General features: G+C 36.2%; 2 protein-coding genes across 6 annotated transcripts in view; both read left to right on the forward strand.

Moving 5' to 3' along the window:
* Nucleotides 1-720: 720 nt before the first annotated feature.
* Nucleotides 721-4,044, forward strand: LOC133540544 (large ribosomal subunit protein mL54-like). Its single transcript, XM_061883223.1, has 3 exons — nt 721-919; nt 3,534-3,690; nt 3,758-4,044. Exons 1-3 carry the CDS (start codon nt 754-756, stop codon nt 3,888-3,890), a joined length of 456 nt encoding a protein of 151 aa, XP_061739207.1. The 5' UTR covers nt 721-753; the 3' UTR covers nt 3,891-4,044.
* Nucleotides 4,045-7,007: 2,963 nt separating this feature from the next.
* malt2 (MALT paracaspase 2) overlaps nt 7,008-23,345 on the forward strand; it is a 69,473-nt gene continuing 53,135 nt past the window's right edge. For all 5 annotated transcript variants that reach the window (XM_061883226.1, XM_061883224.1, XM_061883229.1 and 2 more), the window contains exon 1: nt 7,008-7,176. The gene's annotated coding sequence lies outside the window, so the exon portion shown is untranslated. The remainder of the gene's footprint in view (nt 7,177-23,345) is intronic.

Consider the following 23,345-nt stretch of genomic DNA (forward strand, 5'->3'; position numbering starts at 1 on the left):
TTAACATTAATGTACTATTGGTTGTATTTTGTGACAATTCACCAGCCGCTACTGGTTATGATGCATTGTCATTTTAGGCAAAGTATAAGACAATACTTTTTAAAAAGTATATTTGTCAATAAATAAACAAAAAAATAAATTTACTTGAACATTTATTTAGTTTTTCAGGTAAGAAGAGGAAGGAATTTGAAAGGTAGAAAGGTATATGTGTTTAAAAATCCTAAAATCATTTTTAAGGTTGTATTTTTCTCTAAAATTGTCTTTCTGAAAGTTATAAGAAGCAAAGTAAAAAAAATGAATGAATTTATTTAAACAAGTGAAGACCAAGTCTTTAAAATATTTTCTTGGATTTTCGAATTCTATTTGAGTTTTGTCTCTCTTAGAATTAAAAATGTCGAGCAAAGCGAGACCAGCCTGCTAGTAAAAAAATAAAATTTAAAAAATAAAGGTAGCTCACTGGTAAGTGCTGCTATTTGAGCTATTTTTAGAACAGGCCAGCGGGCGACTGATCTGGTCCTTACGTTGGTGACCCCTGATCTAGTGGATTTCAATGGTAGCAATTAAAAATGCTTTTTTTAAAAACTGATATCAAATACTTGCTTTATAATAAACCGTGGAATGTATATTTAGGAGCTGTTTACGTTACTACAAAAGACGCGAACAAATTTAAATTTTATGACACAGAAGGTGAAAAGCTTTGGCCACCGGAAATAGCCTGCCAAAGCGGAAGTAGCCCCGGAAGTAGGACTGTGAATGTCACACGCTAGCATGGTTAGCATCATGCTAGTGTTTGCAGTCAACATGTCTAGTCGCTCTTTGTTCGGCTTTGCTTCATTAACCACACACAATGTCCTACTAACGCTGCGCAGGAGTAACCCTCTAAACAAACTACAAGCCTGCGGATATGCGAAGAAAGTTGGTAAGTAAAGACATCTTTAAGTGTGTGTGTGTTAGCTAGCAACATGACATGCTAGCCTTCATTCAATCATAAATTGTCCTGCTTGATAAAACATCACTTTTTATTACAACCTTTTTCTTACAACCTATTTGCATTAATAATGAATTGTCTTGCTTGATTAAACATCACTTTTTCTTAGTCTTTATATCATATTTGTTCACTGCAATCACTATTTAGTAGTGTTTTTGATGTGGGGAGCAATACCTTTTTCAAATAAACAATTGAAAAAACTACAAGCGGTAGAAAAAGGATGGAAGAAGTTAAAAAAATGTCTACTGTTTACAATTTGAAATATGAATTCATAGCCCTGGGCTAAGTTGGGACGCCAGCACAATTTATTTTGAGGCCCCCTAGCCCTATTACAAATATATATATATATATATATATATCTCCATCCATCCATTTTATACCGCTTATTCCCTTTTTGTGGGGGCACTGGCGCCTATCTCAGCTACAATCGGCCGGAAGGCGGGGTACACCCTGGACAAGTCGCCACCTCATCGCAGGGCCAACACAGATAGACAGACAACATTCACATTCACACACTAGGGCCAATTTAGTGTTGCCAATCAACCTATCCCCAGGTGCATGTCTTTGGAAGTGGGAGGAAGCCGGAGTACCCGGAGGAAACCTTATATATATATATATGTATATGTATATGTATGTAGGTGTGGAAAAAAATCACAAGACTACTTCATCTCTACAGAACTGTTTCATGAGGGGTTCCCTCAATCATCAGGAAATTTCCTGATGATTGATGTTCCTGATGTTAAAAATAAGTCAAAAATAAGTTAATGCTTACAGTAAATCTCTATATCAACTTGAGGTTGATATAAAGTAAAACAAATAAGGTGTTATGCCTTTTCTGTCAAAGACAACTTAGTTTTTTATAGTAAAACTGAAATATGCAGTATTTAGATAGATAGATAAATAGAGTTCCTTTATTTAGCAATTAAAGCCCTCAAAGATCAATAATGTAGAAAACCATTGATTTTAATTATTTAATATTTTTGAGTAATCACAGTGAAAAGTTTAAAAAAAATCCTACTAAATATAGATCCGAAAGGTTCCCCACTCATAAACTGATACATCTTTATTAGTTTTTTTTTTTTTTACTTTTAACACTTAAATTTCAAGATCAACTTCCGATACATCTGTCGATTTTAAGTTTGAAGAATTATTTTGTTTGTTTTATGCTCTTTTGTCAAAACGTTGATGTTTTTATATGGTAACCACACAACATATGCAATATTTTTTCCACATAAAACAATTTCAAGTGATAATTCTTAAGTAATAATTCATTATAACATAGATTTGTTTGTCCTTTTTTTTTTTTTTTGAGCAATGGAAAAAAAAGAAAATGAAGACAAAAGGAACAAAAAAACTGCCTGTATGGCAGCTTTGTGTCAACATTGCCACATTTTCTCATTAGATTTCACCTCATTTCATTTTTTTAAATGTTTTCTTTTAAATTTTTGCGATACTATCAATTTTGCAATTTTTGCAGAATGTGTGGCGGGCCGGTAAACGATTAGCTGCGGGCCGCAAATGGCCCCCGGGCCGCAGTTTGGACACTCCTGGTGTAAAATAACAAATTGTACATAATTAAAACATAAATAAAGACCTAAATCTAATTTGATGCATGTTTTGTTCTGAAACGAATTCATGTGAAACAGTTTCAAACATATTTTTCGATCCCCGCTTCTGCCATCCTTGTCACAGCCGTTGTGTCCTTGGGCAAGACACTTTACCCACCTGCTCCGAGTGCCACCCACACTGGTTTAAAAATGTAACTAAGATATTGGTTTTCCCTATTTAAAGCACTTTGAGTCACTAGAGAAAAGCGCTATATAAGTATAATTCACTTCACTTCACTTCAAAATAACACATTTGACATAATTGAAATATAAAGACATAAACAAAAACTGGTAAAAACTACCTAATATTTAAATTTTGAAACCTGAATTGTTGGCTGCTGGCTAAAAATATGTTTTTTTTTTATGTGTGTGTGCAAAATATCAAAGATCATTTTACATTAAAACAAAAAAATACATGTAATAACAAATTAATAGGTAAAAACTGTTAACTATTTACAATTTGAAAATCTTATTTTTAGCCCCTGTTTTATTGGGAGGCCCCCCTGTCCCCTATATAAAAAAAATACAAACATATTTTGTATGTATGCAAAACGATTGTTATGCTTTTTTTAATCAAACTTCAATTTAATTTGAGGCATGCTTTATTATGAAAACAATATAGGGGAATTAAATTGTTCAATAATATTTTTTTGTGCAAAATGACACATTTTACATAAATAAAACATGATTAAATAATAAACTACATTCAATAAATGATTTAAAAAATATTTACAATTTGAAATCTGAATTTAAACTTGAGGCCACCTATCCCTATTGCAAAATAAATATATATATTTTTTATTAATGTGAAACAATTTGACACGTGTTTTGTACTAAAACAAATTCATGGGAAATAAATGGTTCAATAATTATTAAGACATTTGAGATCATTATAAGCCCATCAATGTGTAGCAATAATGAACGTGTTGGTGGTCCAGCGGCCAAAGGCAAAGGAAAAGGTTCGGTGAAGGAAGAGCTGAAGGGACCCGAAGTCTGCAAGGACCCAGTGCGACTGACCACTTACGCAGTGGGGGCCAACATCTACAAGCAAGGAGAAGACCCCAAACTGAAGCCTCCTGAAGAGTACCCAGAGTGGTAAGAAGTCCTCTTCCTCCTTATTGGCAAGCTGCGCCCACTGACTCTTCTGGCCCTCTTCTTCCAGGCTCTTCCACATCAACCTGGGACCTGCATGCCAGCTTAACCAGCTGCAGGAAGACACCTGGGAGTACTGGAAGCGCCTCCGCAAGGAAACCATTTGGCGCAACAACAGATTGAGGAAAGGGAAGAAGTTTTAGCGTCACTGGCCTGGTCTGGACTGGCCAGGACTGTGCTGGACTGGTGTATCATCTTGCTGAATGAAGCAAAGTGTGAAATGTGGCTGACTTTGATGCAGTAAGTGTATTTGTTGAAAAGGAGCCATGATTCATTAAAGATTGTTTTTATCGACCATCCCGGAGTAAAACATCCTTCAACTGCTTGTGAAGGGGAAGATCTTCATGTCATGATGATGAGGGTATGATTTAGATCTGACATTTAAAATGCCTAAACGCAATTCAATGTCGATTAATTTATGCTAAGCTAATGTCAACATCTTGGCATTTATGTGGAGACTAAGATGGACCCCTTTTCTTTGCAAAGATTCAAATAATGCTCTTTTTTTGTGGCATACAAACATTGTGTTTGTGCCTTAAACTTTCTTTTACTTTGTCATTATGCTAATGTTACCAAGATAACTTTTTATGCAAGCATTTTTTTTAACTCACTCATATAAAAATAAAAATCAAGACATCATCTGTGAAGAAGATTTAACATCTACAAACCCCGTTTCCATATGAGTTGGGAAATTGTGTTTAATGTAAATACAGTGGGGCAAAAAAGTATTTAGTCAGCCACCGATTGTGCAAGTTCTCCCACTTAAAATGATGACAGAGATCTGTAATTTTCATCATAGGTACACTTCAACTGTGAGAGACAGAATGTGCAAAAAAAAATCCAGGAATTCGCATTGTGGGAATTTCAAAGAATTTATTTGTAAATTATGGTGGTCAACCATTCAAAGCTCTCACTGACGGAAGGAGGTTTTGGCTCAAAATCTCACGATACATGGCCCCATTCATTCTTTCCTTAACACGGATCAATCGTCCCGTCCCCTTAGCAGAAAAACAGCCCCAAAGCATGATGTTTCCACCCCCATGCTTCACAGTAGGTATGGTGTTCTTGGGATGCAACTCAGTATTCTTCTTCCTCCAAACACCACGAGTTGAGTTTATACCAAAATGGATACATGGATGATACAACAGAGGATTGGGAGAATGTCATGTGGTCAGATGAAACCAAAATAGAACTTTTTGGTATAAACTCAACTCGTGGTGTTTGGAGGAAGAAGAATACTGAGTTGCATCCTGTGAAGCATGGTGGTGGAAACATCTACAAATCCCGTTTCCATATGAGTTGGGAAATTGTGTTGGATGTAAATACAGTGGGGAAGAAGAAAAAAAACAGCCCCAAAGCATGATGTTTCCACCCCCATGCTTCACAGTAGGAGTGGTGTTCTTGGGATGCAACTCAGTATTCTTCTTCCTCCAAACACCACGAGTTGAGTTTATACCAAAATGGATACATGGATGATACAGCAGAGGATTGGGAGAATGTCATGTGGTCAGATGAAACCAAAATAGAACTTTTTGGTATAAACTCAACTCGTCGTGTTTGGAGGAAGAATACTGAGTTGCATCCTGTGAAGCATGGGGGTGGAAACATCTACAAATCCCGTTTCCATATGAGTTGGGAAATTGGAGTGGGGCAAAAAAAAAAAACAGCCCCAAAGCATGATGTTTCCACCCCCATGCTTCACAGTATGAGGGTGAATTTCTAGGTATAGTGATTGATGATAAATTGAACTGGAAATCTCATGTAAAAAATATACAACATAAAGTAGCAAGAAATACGTCAATAATGAATAAAGCCAAATATGTTCTAGACCAGTGGTTCTCAACCTTTCTTCAGTGATGTACCCCCTGTGAACATTTTTTTTAATTCAAGTACCCCCTAATCAAAGTTAAGCATTTTTGGAGTAAAATACAGCACTATGTCTTTAGTTTCGGATTTATTAAATTGTATAACAGTGCAAAATATTGCTCATTTGTAGTGGTCTTTCTTGAACTATTTGGAAAAAAAGATATACAAATAACTAAACACTTGTTGAAAAATAAACAAGTGATTCAATTATAAATACATATTTCTACACATAGAAGTAATCATCAACTTAAAGTGCCCTCTTTGGGGATTGTAATAGAGATCCATCTGGATTCATGAACTTAACTCTAAACATTTCTTCACAAAAAATTAGATCTTTAACATCAATATTTATAGAACATGTCCACAAAAAATCTAGCTGTCAACACTGAATATTGCATTGTTGCATTTTTTTTCACAGTTTATGAACTTACATTCATATTTTGTTGAAGTATTATTCAATAAATATACTTATAAATAATGTTTTAATTGTTGCTATTTTTAGAATATTTAAAAAAAAATCTCACGTACCCCTTGGGATACCTTCAAGTACCCCCCTTTGAGAACCACTGTTCTAGACCAAAAATCACTTTATAAAATCCAGGAATTCGCATTGTAGAAATTTTAAAGAATTTATTTGTAAATTATGGTGGAAAATAAGTATTTTATGGAAGGAGGTTTTGGCTCAAAATCTCACGATACATGGCCCCATTCATTCTTTCCTTAACACGGATCAATCGTCCTGTCCCCTTAGCAGAAAAACAGTCCCAAAGCATGATGTTTCCACCCCCATGCTTCACAGTAGGTGTGGTGTACTTGGGATGCAACTCAGTATTCTTCTTCCAAACACGACGAATTGAGTTTATACCAAAATGGAGGAACTCAAAGTTAAGCCGCTGCTCCTCCACATGGAGAGGAGCCAGCTAGATGAGGTGGTTCGGGCATCTTGTCAGGATGCCACCCGAACACGGAGGTGTTATGGGCACGTCCAACCGGTAGGAGGCCAAGGGGAAGACCCAGGACACGTTGGGAAGACTACGTTTCCCGGCTGTCTTGGGAACGCCTCGGGATCCCTCGGGAGGAGCTGGATCAAGTGGCTGGGGTGAGGGAAGTCTGGGCTTCCCTGCTTAGGCTGCTGCCCCCGCAACCCAACCTTGGATAAGCGGAAGAAGATGGATGGATGGATTTATAAATTAAGGAAAAAAACTTTTAATTTTTTACTAAAGAAGGGTTTGGTTAATGCTCATATGAAACCGGTGAGGTTCGGTACCTCCAATAAGGTTAAGAACCACTGCGTTATAACATTGTATTAATAACAAGCAGGGACTTTTCCACTTCAACTTTGGAACTTTGTCTGCGTCAGCCACCTGCGGCCACTTCCGCTGGCGGTTGCCATGGCGACGGCTGGGCACCACCCACCCCGTGTGTGCGACATGGCGCAAATGAGGAAACCGAGCGAAGGAAACAATTATTTCATAAATCCACTTTATTGCCCATAAAACTCAATTGTGTAAGCAAGGTGACGTCATCCTGTTCCACTTTTTTGCGACAACCTCGCCTCAGCTGGTAAGTTTGTTTGACTTTGACGCACGAACCACTGTGCCGGAAGTGGTGCGTTCAATGCACTTTGGCCTTCCGATGATTGTAATGTTGGGACTTTTGTCAAGTCACATGTTTGAATAATGTTGGCACTTTTGTCAAGTCACATGTTTGAATAATGTTGGCACTTTTGTCAAGTCACATGTTTGAATAATGTTGGCACTTTTGTCAAGTCACATGTTTGAATAATGTTGGCACTTTTGTCAAGTCACATGTTTGAATAATGTTGACACTTTTGTCAAGTCACATGTTTGAATAATGTTGGCACTTTTGTCAAGTCACATGTTTGAATAATGTTGGCACTTTTGTCAAGTCACATGTTTGAATAATTTTGGCACTTTTGTCAAGTCACATGTTTGAATAATGTTGGCACTTTTGTCAAGTCACATGTTTGAATAATGTTGGCACTTTTGTCAAGTCACATGTTTGAATAATGTTGGCACTTTTGTCAAGTCACATGTTTGAATAATGTTGGCACTTTTGTCAAGTCACATGTTTGAATAATGTTGGCACTTTTGTCAAGTCGCATGTTTGAATAATGTTGGCACTTTTGTCAAGTCACATGTTTGAATAATGTTGGCACTTTTGTCAAGTCGCATGTTTGAATAATGTTGGCACTTTTGTCAAGTCACATGTTTGAATAATGTTGGCACTTTTGTCAAGTCACATGTTTGAATAATGTTGGCACTTTTGTCAAGTCACATGTTTGAATAATGTTGGCACTTTTGTCAAGTCACATGTTTGAATAATGTTGGCACTTTTGTCAAGTCACATGTTTGAATAATGTTGGCACTTTTGTCAAGTCGCATGTTTGAATAATGTTGGCACTTTTGTCAAGTCGCATGTTTGAATAATGTTGGCACTTTTGTCAAGTCGCATGTTTGAATAATGTTGTGACTTTTGTCAAGTCACATGTTTGAATAATGTTGGCACTTTTGTCAAGTCGCATGTTTGAATAATGTTGGCACTTTTGTCAAGTCACATGTTTGAATAATGTTGGCACTTTTGTCAAGTCGCATGTTTGAATAATGTTGGCACTTTTGTCAAGTCGCATGTTTGAATAATGTTGGCACTTTTGTCAAGTCGCATGTTTGAATAATGTTGTGACTTTTGTCAAGTCACATGTTTGAATAATGTTGGCACTTTTGTCAAGTCGCATGTTTGAATAATGTTGGCACTTTTGTCAAGTCACATGTTTGAATAATGTTGGCACTTTTGTCAAGTCGCATGTTTGAATAATGTTGTGACTTTTGTCAAGTCACATGTTTGAATAATGTTGGCACTTTTGTCAAGTCGCATGTTTGAATAATGTTGGCACTTTTGTCAAGTCACATGTTTGAATAATGTTGGCACTTTTGTCAAGTCACATGTTTGAATAATGTTGGCACTCTTGTCAAGTCACATGTTTGAATAATGTTGGCACTTTTGTCAAGTCACATGTTTGAATAATGTTGGCACTTTTGTCAAGTCACATGTTTGAACAATGTTGGCACTTTTGTCAAGTCACATGTTTGAATAATGTTGGCACTTTTGTAAAGTCACATGTTTGAATAATGTTGGCACTTTTGTCAAGTCACATGTTTGAATAATGTTGGCACTTTTGTCAAGTCACGTGTTTGAATAATGTTGACACTTTTGTCAAGTCACATGTTTGAATAATGTTGGCACTTTTGTCAAGTCACATGTTTGAATAATGTTGGCACTCTTGTCAAGTCACATGTTTGAATAATGTTGGCACTTTTGTCAAGTCACATGTTTGAACAATGTTGGCACTTTTGTCAAGTCACATGTTTGAATAATGTTGGCACTTTTGTCAAGTCACATGTTTGAATAATGTTGGCACTTTTGTCAAGTCACATGTTTGAATAATGTTGGCACTTTTGTCAAGTCACATGTTTGAATAATGTTGGCACTTTTGTCAAGTCACATGTTTGAATAATGTTGGCACTTTTGTCAAGTCACATGTTTGAATAATGTTGACACTTTTGTCAAGTCACATGTTTGAATAATGTTGGCCCTTTTGTCAAGTCACATGTTTGAATAATGTTGGCACTTTTGTCAAGTCGCATGTTTGAATAATGTTGGCACTTTTGTCAAGTCACATGTTTGAATAATGTTGGCACTTTTGTCAAGTCGCATGTTTGAATAATGTTGGCACTTTTGTCAAGTCACATGTTTGAATAATGTTGGCCCTTTTGTCAAGTCACATGTTTGAATAATGTTGGCACATTTGTCAAGACACATGTTTGAATAATGTTGGCACTTTTGTCAAGTCACATGTTTGAATAATGTTGGCACTTTTGTCAAGTCGCATGTTTGAATAATGTTGGCACTTTTGTCAAGTCACATGTCTGAATAATGTTGGCACTTTTGTCAAGTCACATGTTTGAATAATGTTGGCCCTTTTGTCAAGTCACATGTCTGAATAATGTTGGCACTTTTGTCAAGTCGCATGTTTGAATAATGTTGGCACTTTTGTCAAGTCGCATGTTTGAATAATGTTGGCACTTTTGTCAAGTCGCATGTTTGAATAATGTTGGCACTTTTGTCAAGTCACATGTCTGAATAATGTTGGCACTTTTGTCAAGTCACATGTTTGAATAATGTTGGCACTTTTGTCAAGTCACATGTTTGAATAATGTTGGCACTTTTGTCAAATCACATGTTTGAATAATGTTGGCACTTTTGTCAAGTCACATGTCTGAATAATGTTGGCCCTTTTGTCAAGTCACATGTTTGAATAATGTTGGCACTTTTGTCAAGTCACATGTTTGAATAATGTTGGCACTTTTGTCAAGTCACATGTTTGAATAATGTTGCACTTTTGTCAAGTCACATGTCTGAATAATGTTGGCCCTTTTGTCAAATCACATGTTTGAATAATGTTGGCACTTTTGTCAAGTCACATGTTTGAATAATGTTGGCCCTTTTGTCAAGTCACATGTTTGAATAATGTTGGCACTTTTGTCAAGTCACATGTTTGAATAATGTTGGCACTTTTGTCAAGTCACATGTTTGAATAATGTTGGCACTTTTGTCAAGTCACATGTTTGAATAATGTTGGCACTTTTGTCAAGTCACATGTTTGAATAATGTTGGCACTTTTGTCAAGTCACATGTTTGAATAATGTTGGCACTTTTGTAAAGTCACATGTTTGAATAATGTTGGCACTTTTGTCAAGTCACGTGTTTGAATAATGTTGACACTTTTGTCAAGTCACATGTTTGAATAATGTTGGCACTTTTGTCAAGTCACATGTTTGAATAATGTTGGCACTCTTGTCAAGTCACATGTTTGAATAATGTTGGCACTTTTGTCAAGTCACATGTTTGAACAATGTTGGCACTTTTGTCAAGTCACATGTTTGAATAATGTTGGCACTTTTGTCAAGTCACATGTTTGAATAATGTTGGCACTTTTGTCAAGTCACATGTTTGAATAATGTTGGCACTTTTGTCAAGTCACATGTTTGAATAATGTTGGCACTTTTGTCAAGTCACATGTTTGAATAATGTTGGCACTTTTGTCAAGTCACATGTTTGAATAATGTTGACACTTTTGTCAAGTCACATGTTTGAATAATGTTGGCCCTTTTGTCAAGTCACATGTTTGAATAATGTTGGCACTTTTGTCAAGTCGCATGTTTGAATAATGTTGGCACTTTTGTCAAGTCACATGTTTGAATAATGTTGGCACTTTTGTCAAGTCGCATGTTTGAATAATGTTGGCACTTTTGTCAAGTCACATGTTTGAATAATGTTGGCCCTTTTGTCAAGTCACATGTTTGAATAATGTTGGCACATTTGTCAAGACACATGTTTGAATAATGTTGGCACTTTTGTCAAGTCACATGTTTGAATAATGTTGGCACTTTTGTCAAGTCACATGTTTGAATAATGTTGGCACTTTTGTCAAGTCGCATGTTTGAATAATGTTGGCACTTTTGTCAAGTCACATGTCTGAATAATGTTGGCACTTTTGTCAAGTCACATGTCTGAATAATGTTGGCACTTTTGTCAAGTCGCATGTTTGAATAATGTTGGCACTTTTGTCAAGTCGCATGTTTGAATAATGTTGGCACTTTTGTCAAGTCGCATGTTTGAATAATGTTGGCACTTTTGTCAAGTCACATGTCTGAATAATGTTGGCACTTTTGTCAAGTCACATGTTTGAATAATGTTGGCACTTTTGTCAAGTCACATGTTTGAATAATGTTGGCACTTTTGTCAAATCACATGTTTGAATAATGTTGGCACTTTTGTCAAGTCACATGTCTGAATAATGTTGGCCCTTTTGTCAAGTCACATGTTTGAATAATGTTGGCACTTTTGTCAAGTCACATGTTTGAATAATGTTGGCACTTTTGTCAAGTCACATGTTTGAATAATGTTGCACTTTTGTCAAGTCACATGTCTGAATAATGTTGGCCCTTTTGTCAAATCACATGTTTGAATAATGTTGGCACTTTTGTCAAGTCACATGTCTGAATAATGTTGGCCCTTTTGTCAAGTCACATGTTTGAATAATGTTGGCACTTTTGTCAAGTCACATGTTTGAATAATGTTGGCACTTTTGTCAAGTCACATGTTTGAATAATGTTGGCACTTTTGTCAAGTCACATGTTTGAATAATGTTGGCACTTTTGTCAAGTCACATGTTTGAATATTGTTGGCACTTTTGTCAAGTCTCATGTTTGAATAATGTTGGCACTTTTGTCAAGTCACATGTTTGAATAATGTTGCACTTTTGTCAAGTCACATGTTTGAATAATGTTGGCACTTTTGTCAAGTCTCATGTTTGAATAATGTTGGCACTTTTGTCAAGTCACATGTTTGAATAATGTTGGCACTTTTTTCAAGTCACATGTCTGAATAATGTTGGCCCTTTTGTCAAGTCACATGTTTGAATAATGTTGGCACTTTTGTCAAGTCACATATCTGAATAATGTTGGCCCTTTTGTCAAGTCACATGTTTGAATAATGTTGGCACTTTTGTCAAGTCACATGTTTGAATAATGTTGGCACTTTTGTCAAGTCACATGTTTGAATAATGTTGGCACTTTTGTCAAGTCACATGTTTGAATAATGTTGGCACTTTTGTCAAGTCACATGTCTGAATAATGTTGGCCCTTTTGTCAAGTCACATGTTTGAATAATGTTGGCACTTTTGTCAAGTCACATGTTTGAATAATGTTGGCACTTTTGTCAAGTCACATGTTTGAATAATGTTGGCACTTTTGTCAAGTCACATGTTTGAATAATGTTGGCCCTTTTGTCGAGTCACATGTTTGAATAATGTTGGCACTTTTGTCAAGTCACATGTTTGAATAATGTTGGCACTTTTGTCAAGTCACATGTTTGAATAATGTTGGCACTTTTGTCAAGTCGCATGTTTGAATAATGTTGGCACTTTTGTCAAGTCACATGTCTGATTAATGTTGGCACTTTTGTCAAGTCACATGTTTGAATAATGTTGGCACTTTTGTCAAGTCGCATGTTTGAATAATGTTGGCACTTTTGTCAAGTCACATGTTTGAATAATGTTGGCACTTTTGTCAAGTCACATGTTTGAATAATGTTGGCACTTTTGTCAAGTCACATGTTTGAATAATGTTGCACTTTTGTCAAGTCACATGTTTGAATAATGTTGGCACTTTTGTCAAGTCACATGTTTGAATAATGTTGGCACTTTTGTCAAGTCACATGTCTGAATAATGTTGGCCCTTTTGTCAAGTCGCATGTTTGAATAATGTTGGCACTTTTGTCAAATCACATGTTTGAATAATGTTGGCACTTTTGTCAAATCACATGTTTGAATAATGTTGGCACTTTTGTCAAGTCACATGTTTGAATAATGTTGGCACTTTTTTCAAGTCACATGTCTGAATAATGTTGGCCCTTTTGTCAAGTCACATGTTTGAATAATGTTGGCACTTTTGTCAAGTCACATGTCTGAATAATGTTGGCCCTTTTGTCAAGTCGCATGTTTGAATAATGTTGGCACTTTTGTCAAATCACATGTTTGAATAATGTTGGCACTTTTGTCAAATCACATGTTTGAATAATGTTGGCACTTTTGTCAAATCACATGTTTGAATAATGTTGGCACTTTTGTCAAGTCACATGTTTGAATAATGTTGGCACTTTTGTCAAGTCACATGTTTGAATAATGTTGGCACTTTTGTCAAGTCACATGTTTGAATAATGTTGGCACTTTTGTCAAGTCACATGTTTGAATAATGTTGGCACTTTTGTCAAGTCACATGTTTGAATAATGTTGGCACTTTTGTCAAGTCACATGTTTGAATAATGTTGGCACTTTTGTCAAGTCACATGTTTGAATAATTTTGGCACTTTTGTCAAGTCACATGTTTGAATAATGTTGGCACTTTTGTCAAGTCACATGTTTGAATAATGTTGGCACTTTTGTCAAGTCACATGTTTGAATAATGTTGGCACTTTTGTCAAGTCACATGTTTGAATAATGTTGGCACTTTTGTCAAGTCGCATGTTTGAATAATGTTGGCACTTTTGTCAAGTCACATGTTTGAATAATGTTGGCACTTTTGTCAAGTCACATGTTTGAATAATGTTGGCACTTTTGTCAAGTCACATGTTTGAATAATGTTGGCACTTTTGTTTAGTCACATGTTTGAATAATGTTGGCACTTTTGTCAAGTCACATGTTTGAATAATGTTGGCACTTTTGTCAAGTCGCATGTTTGAATAATGTTGGCACTTTTGTCAAGTCGCATGTTTGAATAATGTTGGCACTTTTGTCAAGTCGCATGTTTGAATAATGTTGTGACTTTTGTCAAGTCACATGTTTGAATAATGTTGGCACTTTTGTCAAGTCGCATGTTTGAATAATGTTGGCACTTTTGTCAAGTCACATGTTTGAATAATGTTGGCACTTTTGTCAAGTCGCATGTTTGAATAATGTTGGCACTTTTGTCAAGTCGCATGTTTGAATAATGTTGGCACTTTTGTCAAGTCGCATGTTTGAATAATGTTGTGACTTTTGTCAAGTCACATGTTTGAATAATGTTGGCACTTTTGTCAAGTCGCATGTTTGAATAATGTTGGCACTTTTGTCAAGTCACATGTTTGAATAATGTTGGCACTTTTGTCAAGTCGCATGTTTGAATAATGTTGTGACTTTTGTCAAGTCACATGTTTGAATAATGTTGGCACTTTTGTCAAGTCGCATGTTTGAATAATGTTGGCACTTTTGTCAAGTCACATGTTTGAATAATGTTGGCACTTTTGTCAAGTCACATGTTTGAATAATGTTGGCACTCTTGTCAAGTCACATGTTTGAATAATGTTGGCACTTTTGTCAAGTCACATGTTTGAATAATGTTGGCACTTTTGTCAAGTCACATGTTTGAACAATGTTGGCACTTTTGTCAAGTCACATGTTTGAATAATGTTGGCACTTTTGTAAAGTCACATGTTTGAATAATGTTGGCACTTTTGTCAAGTCACATGTTTGAATAATGTTGGCACTTTTGTCAAGTCACGTGTTTGAATAATGTTGACACTTTTGTCAAGTCACATGTTTGAATAATGTTGGCACTTTTGTCAAGTCACATGTTTGAATAATGTTGGCACTCTTGTCAAGTCACATGTTTGAATAATGTTGGCACTTTTGTCAAGTCACATGTTTGAACAATGTTGGCACTTTTGTCAAGTCACATGTTTGAATAATGTTGGCACTTTTGTCAAGTCACATGTTTGAATAATGTTGGCACTTTTGTCAAGTCACATGTTTGAATAATATTGGCACTTTTGTCAAGTCACATGTTTGAATAATGTTGGCACTTTTGTCAAGTCACATGTTTGAATAATGTTGGCACTTTTGTCAAGTCACATGTTTGAATAATGTTGACACTTTTGTCAAGTCACATGTTTGAATAATGTTGGCCCTTTTGTCAAGTCACATGTTTGAATAATGTTGGCACTTTTGTCAAGTCGCATGTTTGAATAATGTTGGCACTTTTGTCAAGTCACATGTTTGAATAATGTTGGCACTTTTGTCAAGTCGCATGTTTGAATAATGTTGGCACTTTTGTCAAGTCACATGTTTGAATAATGTTGGCCCTTTTGTCAAGTCACATGTTTGAATAATGTTGGCACATTTGTCAAGACACATGTTTGAATAATGTTGGCACTTTTGTCAAGTCACATGTTTGAATAATGTTGGCACTTTTGTCAAGTCACATGTTTGAATAATGTTGGCACTTTTGTCAAGTCGCATGTTTGAATAATGTTGGCACTTTTGTCAAGTCACATGTCTGAATAATGTTGGCACTTTTGTCAAGTCACATGTCTGAATAATGTTGGCACTTTTGTCAAGTCGCATGTTTGAATAATGTTGGCACTTTTGTCAAGTCGCATGTTTGAATAATGTTGGCACTTTTGTCAAGTCGCATGTTTGAATAATGTTGGCACTTTTGTCAAGTCACATGTCTGAATAATGTTGGCACTTTTGTCAAGTCACATGTTTGAATAATGTTGGCACTTTTGTCAAGTCACATGTTTGAATAATGTTGGCACTTTTGTCAAATCACATGTTTGAATAATGTTGGCACTTTTGTCAAGTCACATGTCTGAATAATGTTGGCCCTTTTGTCAAGTCACATGTTTGAATAATGTTGGCACTTTTGTCAAGTCACATGTTTGAATAATGTTGGCACTTTTGTCAAGTCACATGTTTGAATAATGTTGGCACTTTTGTCAAGTCACATGTTTGAATAATGTTGGCACTTTTGTCAAGTCACATGTTTGAATATTGTTGGCACTTTTGTCAAGTCTCATGTTTGAATAATGTTGGCACTTTTGTCAAGTCACATGTTTGAATAATGTTGCACTTTTGTCAAGTCACATGTTTGAATAATGTTGGCACTTTTGTCAAGTCTCATGTTTGAATAATGTTGGCACTTTTGTCAAGTCACATGTTTGAATAATGTTGGCACTTTTTTCAAGTCACATGTCTGAATAATGTTGGCCCTTTTGTCAAGTCACATGTTTGAATAATGTTGGCACTTTTGTCAAGTCACATATCTGAATAATGTTGGCCCTTTTGTCAAGTCACATGTTTGAATAATGTTGGCACTTTTGTCAAGTCACATGTTTGAATAATGTTGGCACTTTTGTCAAGTCACATGTTTGAATAATGTTGGCACTTTTGTCAAGTCACATGTTTGAATAATGTTGGCACTTTTGTCAAGTCACATGTCTGAATAATGTTGGCCCTTTTGTCAAGTCACATGTTTGAATAATGTTGGCACTTTTGTCAAGTCACATGTTTGAATAATGTTGGCACTTTTGTCAAGTCACATGTTTGAATAATGTTGGCACTTTTGTCAAGTCACATGTTTGAATAATGTTGGCCCTTTTGTCGAGTCACATGTTTGAATAATGTTGGCACTTTTGTCAAGTCACATGTTTGAATAATGTTGGCACTTTTGTCAAGTCACATGTTTGAATAATGTTGGCACTTTTGTCAAGTCGCATGTTTGAATAATGTTGGCACTTTTGTCAAGTCACATGTCTGATTAATGTTGGCACTTTTGTCAAGTCACATGTTTGAATAATGTTGGCACTTTTGTCAAGTCGCATGTTTGAATAATGTTGGCACTTTTGTCAAGTCACATGTTTGAATAATGTTGGCACTTTTGTCAAGTCACATGTTTGAATAATGTTGGCACTTTTGTCAAGTCACATGTTTGAATAATGTTGCACTTTTGTCAAGTCACATGTTTGAATAATGTTGGCACTTTTGTCAAGTCACATGTTTGAATAATGTTGGCACTTTTGTCAAGTCACATGTCTGAATAATGTTGGCCCTTTTGTCAAGTCGCATGTTTGAATAATGTTGGCACTTTTGTCAAATCACATGTTTGAATAATGTTGGCACTTTTGTCAAATCACATGTTTGAATAATGTTGGCACTTTTGTCAAGTCACATGTTTGAATAATGTTGGCACTTTTTTCAAGTCACATGTCTGAATAATGTTGGCCCTTTTGTCAAGTCACATGTTTGAATAATGTTGGCACTTTTGTCAAGTCACATGTCTGAATAATGTTGGCCCTTTTGTCAAGTCGCATGTTTGAATAATGTTGGCACTTTTGTCAAATCACATGTTTGAATAATGTTGGCACTTTTGTCAAATCACATGTTTGAATAATGTTGGCACTTTTGTCAAATCACATGTTTGAATAATGTTGGCACTTTTTTCAAGTCACATGTCTGAATAATGTTGGCCCTTTTGTCAAGTCACATGTTTGAATAATGTTGGCACTTTTGTCAAGTCACATATCTGAATAATGTTGGCCCTTTTGTCAAGTCACATGTTTGAATAATGTTGGCACTTTTGTCAAGTCACATGTTTGAATAATGTTGGCACTTTTGTCAAGTCACATGTTTGAATAATGTTGGCACTTTTGTCAAGTCACATGTTTGAATAATGTTGGCACTTTTGTCAAGTCACATGTCTGAATAATGTTGGCCCTTTTGTCAAGTCACATGTTTGAATAATGTTGGCACTTTTGTCAAGTCACATGTTTGAATAATGTTGGCACTTTTGTCAAGTCACATGTTTGAATAATGTTGGCACTTTTGTCAAGTCACATGTTTGAATAATGTTGGCCCTTTTGTCGAGTCACATGTTTGAATAATGTTGGCACTTTTGTCAAGTCACATGTTTGAATAATGTTGGCACTTTTGTCAAGTCACATGTTTGAATAATGTTGGCGCTTTTGTCAAGTCGCATGTTTGAATAATGTTGGCACTTTTGTCAAGTCACATGTCTGATTAATGTTGGCACTTTTGTCAAGTCACATGTTTGAATAATGTTGGCACTTTTGTCAAGTCGCATGTTTGAATAATGTTGGCACTTTTGTCAAGTCACATGTTTGAATAATGTTGGCACTTTTGTCAAGTCACATGTTTGAATAATGTTGGCACTTTTGTCAAGTCACATGTTTGAATAATGTTGCACTTTTGTCAAGTCACATGTTTGAATAATGTTGGCACTTTTGTCAAGTCACATGTTTGAATAATGTTGGCACTTTTGTCAAGTCACATGTCTGAATAATGTTGGCCCTTTTGTCAAGTCGCATGTTTGAATAATGTTGGCACTTTTGTCAAATCACATGTTTGAATAATGTTGGCACTTTTGTCAAATCACATGTTTGAATAATGTTGGCACTTTTGTCAAGTCACATGTTTGAATAATGTTGGCACTTTTGTCAAATCACATGTTTGAATAATGTTGGCACTTTTGTCAAGTCACATGTTTGAATAATGTTGGCACTTTTGTCAAGTCACATGTTTGAATAATGTTGCACTTTTGTCAAGTCACATGTTTGAATAATGTTGGCACTTTTGTCAAGTCACATGTTTGAATAATGTTGGCACTTTTGTCAAGTCACATGTTTGAATAATGTTGGCACTTTTGTCAAGTCACATGTTTGAATAATGTTGGCACTTTAGTCAAGTCACATGTTTGAATAATGTTGGCACTTTTGTCAAGTCACATGTTTGAATAATGTTGGCACTTTTGTCAAGTCACATGTTTGAATAATGTTGGCACTTTTGTCAAGTCACATGTTTGAATAATGTTGGCACTTTTGTCAAGTCACATGTTTGAATAATGTTGGCCCTTTTGTCGAGTCACATGTTTGAATAATGTTGGCACTTTTGTCAAGTCACATGTTTGAATAATGTTGGCACTTTTGTCAAGTCACATGTTTGAATAATGTTGGCACTTTTGTCAAGTCGCATGTTTGAATAATGTTGGCACTTTTGTCAAGTCACATGTCTGAATAATGTTGGCACTTTTGTCAAGTCACATGTTTGAATAATGTTGGCACTTTTGTCAAGTCGCATGTTTGAATAATGTTGGCACTTTTGTCAAGTCACATGTTTGAATAATGTTGGCCCTTTTGTCAAGTCGCATGTTTGAATAATGTTGGCACTTTTGTCAAGTCACATGTTTGAATAATGTTGGCACTTTTGTCAAGTCACATGTTTGAATAATGTTGGCACTTTTGTCAAGTCACATGTTTGAATAATGTTGGCACTTTTGTCAAGTCACATGTTTGAATAATGTTGGCACTTTTGTCAAGTCACATGTTTGAATAATGTTGGCACTTTTGTCAAGTCACATGTCTGAATAATGTTGGCCCTTTTGTCAAGTCACATGTTTGAATAATGTTGGCACTTTTGTCAAGTCACATGTTTGAATAATGTTGGCACTTTTGTCAAGTCACATGTTTGAATAATGTTGGCACTTTTGTCAAGTCACATGTTTGAATAATGTTGGCACTTTTGTCAAGTCACATGTTTGAATAATGTTGGCACTTTTGTCAAGTCACATGTTTGAATAATGTTGGCACTTTTGTCAAGTCACATGTTTGAATAATGTTGGCACTTTTGTCAAGTCACATGTCTGAATAATGTTGGCCCTTTTGTCAAGTCACATCTTTGAATAATGTTGGCACTTTTGTCAAGTCACATGTTTGAATAATGTTGGCACTTTTGTCAAGTCGCATGTTTGAATAATGTTGGCACTTTTGTCAAGTCACATGTTTGAATAATGTTGGCACTTTTGTCAAGTCACATGTTTGAATAATGTTGGCACTTTTGTCAAGTCACATGTTTGAATAATGTTGGCCCTTTTGTCGAGTCACATGTTTGAATAATGTTGGCACTTTTGTCAAGTCACATGTTTGAATAATGTTGGCACTTTTGTCAAGTCACATGTTTGAATAATGTTGGCACTTTTGTCAAGTCACATGTTTGAATAATGTTGGCACTTTTGTCAAGTCACATGTTTGAATAATGTTGGCACTTTTGTCAAGTCACATGTTTGAGTAATGTTGGCACTTTAGTCAAGTCACATGTTTGAATAATGTTGGCACTTTTGTCAAGTCACATGTTTGAATAATGTTGGCACTTTTGTCAAGTCACATGTTTGAATAATGTCGGCACTTTTGTCAAGTCACATGTTTGAATAATGTTGGCACTTTTGTCAAGTCACATGTTTGAATAATGTTGGCACTTTTGTCAAGTCACATGTTTGAATAATGTTGGCACTTTTGTCAAGTCACATGTTTGAATAATGTTGGCACTTTTGTCATGTCACATGTTTGAATAATGTTGGCACTTTTGTCAAGTCACATGTTTGAATAATGTTGGCACTTTTGTCAAGTCACATGTTTGAATAATGTTGGCACTTTTGTCAAGTCACATGTTTGAATAATGTTGGCACTTTTGTCAAGTCACATGTTTGAATAATGTTGGCACTTTTGTCAAGTCACATGTTTGAATAATGTTGGCCCTTTTGTCGAGTCACATGTTTGAATAATGTTGGCACTTTTGTCAAGTCACATGTTTGAATAATGTTGGCACTTTTGTCAAGTCACATGTTTGAATAATGTTGGCACTTTTGTCAAGTCACATGTTTGAATAATGTTGGCCCTTTTGTCAAGTCACATGTTTGAATAATGTTGGCACTTTTGTCAAGTCACATGTTTGAATAATGTTGGCACTTTTGTCAAGTCACATGTCTGAATAATGTTGGCCCTTTTGTCAAGTCACATGTTTGAATAATGTTGGCACTTTTGTCAAGTCACATGTTTGAATAATGTTGGCCCTTTTGTCAAGTCACATGTTTGAATAATGTTGGCACTTTTGTCAAGTCACATGTCTGAATAATGTTGGCACTTTTGTCAAGTCACATGTCTGAATAATGTTGGCACTTTTGTCAAGTCACATGTTTGAATAATGTTGGCCCTTTTGTCAAGTCACATGTTTGAATAATGTTGGCACTTTTGTCAAGTCACATGTCTGAATAATGTTGGCCCTTTTGTCAAGTCACATGTTTGAATAATGTTGGCACTTTTGTCAAGTCACATGTTTGAATAATGTTGGCACTTTTGTCAAGTCACATGTTTGAATAATGTTGGCACTTTTGTCAAATCACATGTTTGAATAATGTTGGCACTTTTGTCAAGTCACATGTCTGAATAATGTTGGCCCTTTTGTCAAGTCACATGTTTGAATAATGTTGGCACTTTTGTCAAGTCACATGTTTGAATAATGTTGGCACTTTTGTCAAATCACATGTTTGAATATTGTTGGCACTTTTGTCAAGTCACATGTTTGAATAATGTTGGCACTTTTGTCAAGTCACATGTTTGAATAATGTTGGCACTTTTGTCAAGTCACATGTTTGAATAATGTTGGCACTTTTGTCAAGTCACATGTTTGAATAATGTTGGCACTTTTGTCAAGTCACATGTCTGAATAATGTTGGCCCTTTTGTCAAGTCACATGTTTGAATAATGTTGGCACTTTTGTCAAGTCACATGTCTGAATAATGTTGGCCCTTTTGTCAAGTCACATGTTTGAATAATGTTGGCACTTTTGTCAAGTCACATGTTTGAATAATGTTGGCACTTTTGTCAAGTCACATGTTTGAATAATGTTGGCACTTTTGTCAAGTCACATGTTTGAATAATGTTGGCACTTTTGTCAAGTCACATGTTTGAATAATGTTGGCACTTTTGTCAAGTCACATGTCTGAATAATGTTGGCCCTTTTGTCAAGTCACATGTTTGAATAATGTTGGCACTTTTGTCAAGTCACATGTTTGAATAATGTTGGCACTTTTGTCAAGTCACATGTTTGAATAATGTTGGCACTTTTGTCAAGTCACATGTTTGAATAATGTTGGCACTTTTGTCAAGTCACATGTTTGAATAATGTTGGCACTTTTGTCAAGTCACATGTTTGAATAATGTTGGCACTTTTGTCAAGTCACATTTTTGAATAATGTTGGCACTTTTGTCAAGTCACATGTTTGAATAATGTTGGCACTTTTGTCAAGTCACATGTTTGAATAATGTTGGCACTTTTTTCAAGTCACATGTCTGAATAATGTTGGCCCTTTTGTCAAGTCACATGTTTGAATAATGTCGGCACTTTTGTCAAGTCACATGTTTGAATAATGTTGGCACTTTTGTCAAGTCACATGTTTGAATAATGTTGGCACTTTTGTCAAGTCACATGTTTGAATAATGTTGGCACTTTTGTCAAGTCACATGTTTGAATAATGTCGGCACTTTTGTCAAGTCACATGTTTGAATAATCTTGGCACTTTTGTCAAGTCACATGTTTGAATAATGTTGGCCCTTTTGTCAAGTCACATGTTTGAATAATGTTGGCACTTTTGTCAAGTCACATGTTTGAATAATGTTGGCCCTTTTGTCAAGTCACATGTTTGAATAATGTTGGCACTGTGAGGACTCTTCTTCGGCATGGCAATGCCGGTGTGGTTTTCCCGTGGATGCGTCGAAGCAGAACACAGCAAAAGTAAGATATAAGGTATTTATTTAATAACAAAAGTCTATGAACAAAAATACTGGTGTAAAGAGAAAGAGTAAACAAAACATTTAGCATGAAAGCTAGACAATAAAGTGGCTTGGCGTGAGAGCTAGCGAGAAAATACATACGAATGATGAGAGTCGTCACTGATGCGCGTGGGCAAATTAGGATCCGAGAATGAGTGAACAGAAAAGGTGAGCTTAAATAGGAGGGTGATAATTATTAGCAGGTGTGCGGGGCGAGACAGAGAATGAAAAAACAAACACGTGAAGATCTGAGCAGCAGATCGCAACAGTATTCCCCCCCAACAAAAGACAGATACCAGATGTCTTAAAAAACAAACAAAAACTTGAACCCCCTCCCCAAAACCAGAAAAGTTCACAAACGAAGGGAGGGCGGAGGGAGGCCACGGTGGAGGGTCGCCAGATCGCATGTCCCCGAATCCACCGAGGACACATCATGTGGCGGCGGCGGGTGGAACGCTGCTGCCGAAAAAGTTTTGGCGGGCGACCTCGAAAAGGCCACATTAGTGGCCGCATCGCAGGATGAGGTGCCCGGCGAGGCGGACGACCCGGGCACGGCCACATCCGTGGCCGACATGGAGGAGGGAGTGTCTGGCGAGGAGGATGACCTCGCAGAGGCCACGCCCGTGATCGACGTGGTGGACGACGCCTCAGCACCGAAATCCCAGCAGGCTTGGAAGCAGCAGACGAGGGTGCGGGGACTGCAGCCAAAGCAG

Source organism: Nerophis ophidion, linkage group LG22, assembly GCF_033978795.1.
Source record: "Nerophis ophidion isolate RoL-2023_Sa linkage group LG22, RoL_Noph_v1.0, whole genome shotgun sequence".
NCBI lineage: Eukaryota > Metazoa > Chordata > Actinopteri > Syngnathiformes > Syngnathidae > Nerophis > Nerophis ophidion.

What these genes read in the sequence shown, in the direction of transcription:
- LOC133540544 (XM_061883223.1), top strand. Translation starts at nt 754, where the DNA reads ATGTCACACGCTAGCATGGTTAGCATCATGCTAGTGTTTGCAGTCAAC. An exon ending in CGGATATGCGAAGAAAGTTG is followed by an intron (nt 920 to 3,533) that starts GTAAGTAAAGAC and finishes TTGGTGGTCCAG; the next exon opens with CGGCCAAAGGCAAAGGAAAA. An exon ending in CCTGAAGAGTACCCAGAGTG is followed by an intron (nt 3,691 to 3,757) that starts GTAAGAAGTCCT and finishes CTCTTCTTCCAG; the next exon opens with GCTCTTCCACATCAACCTGG.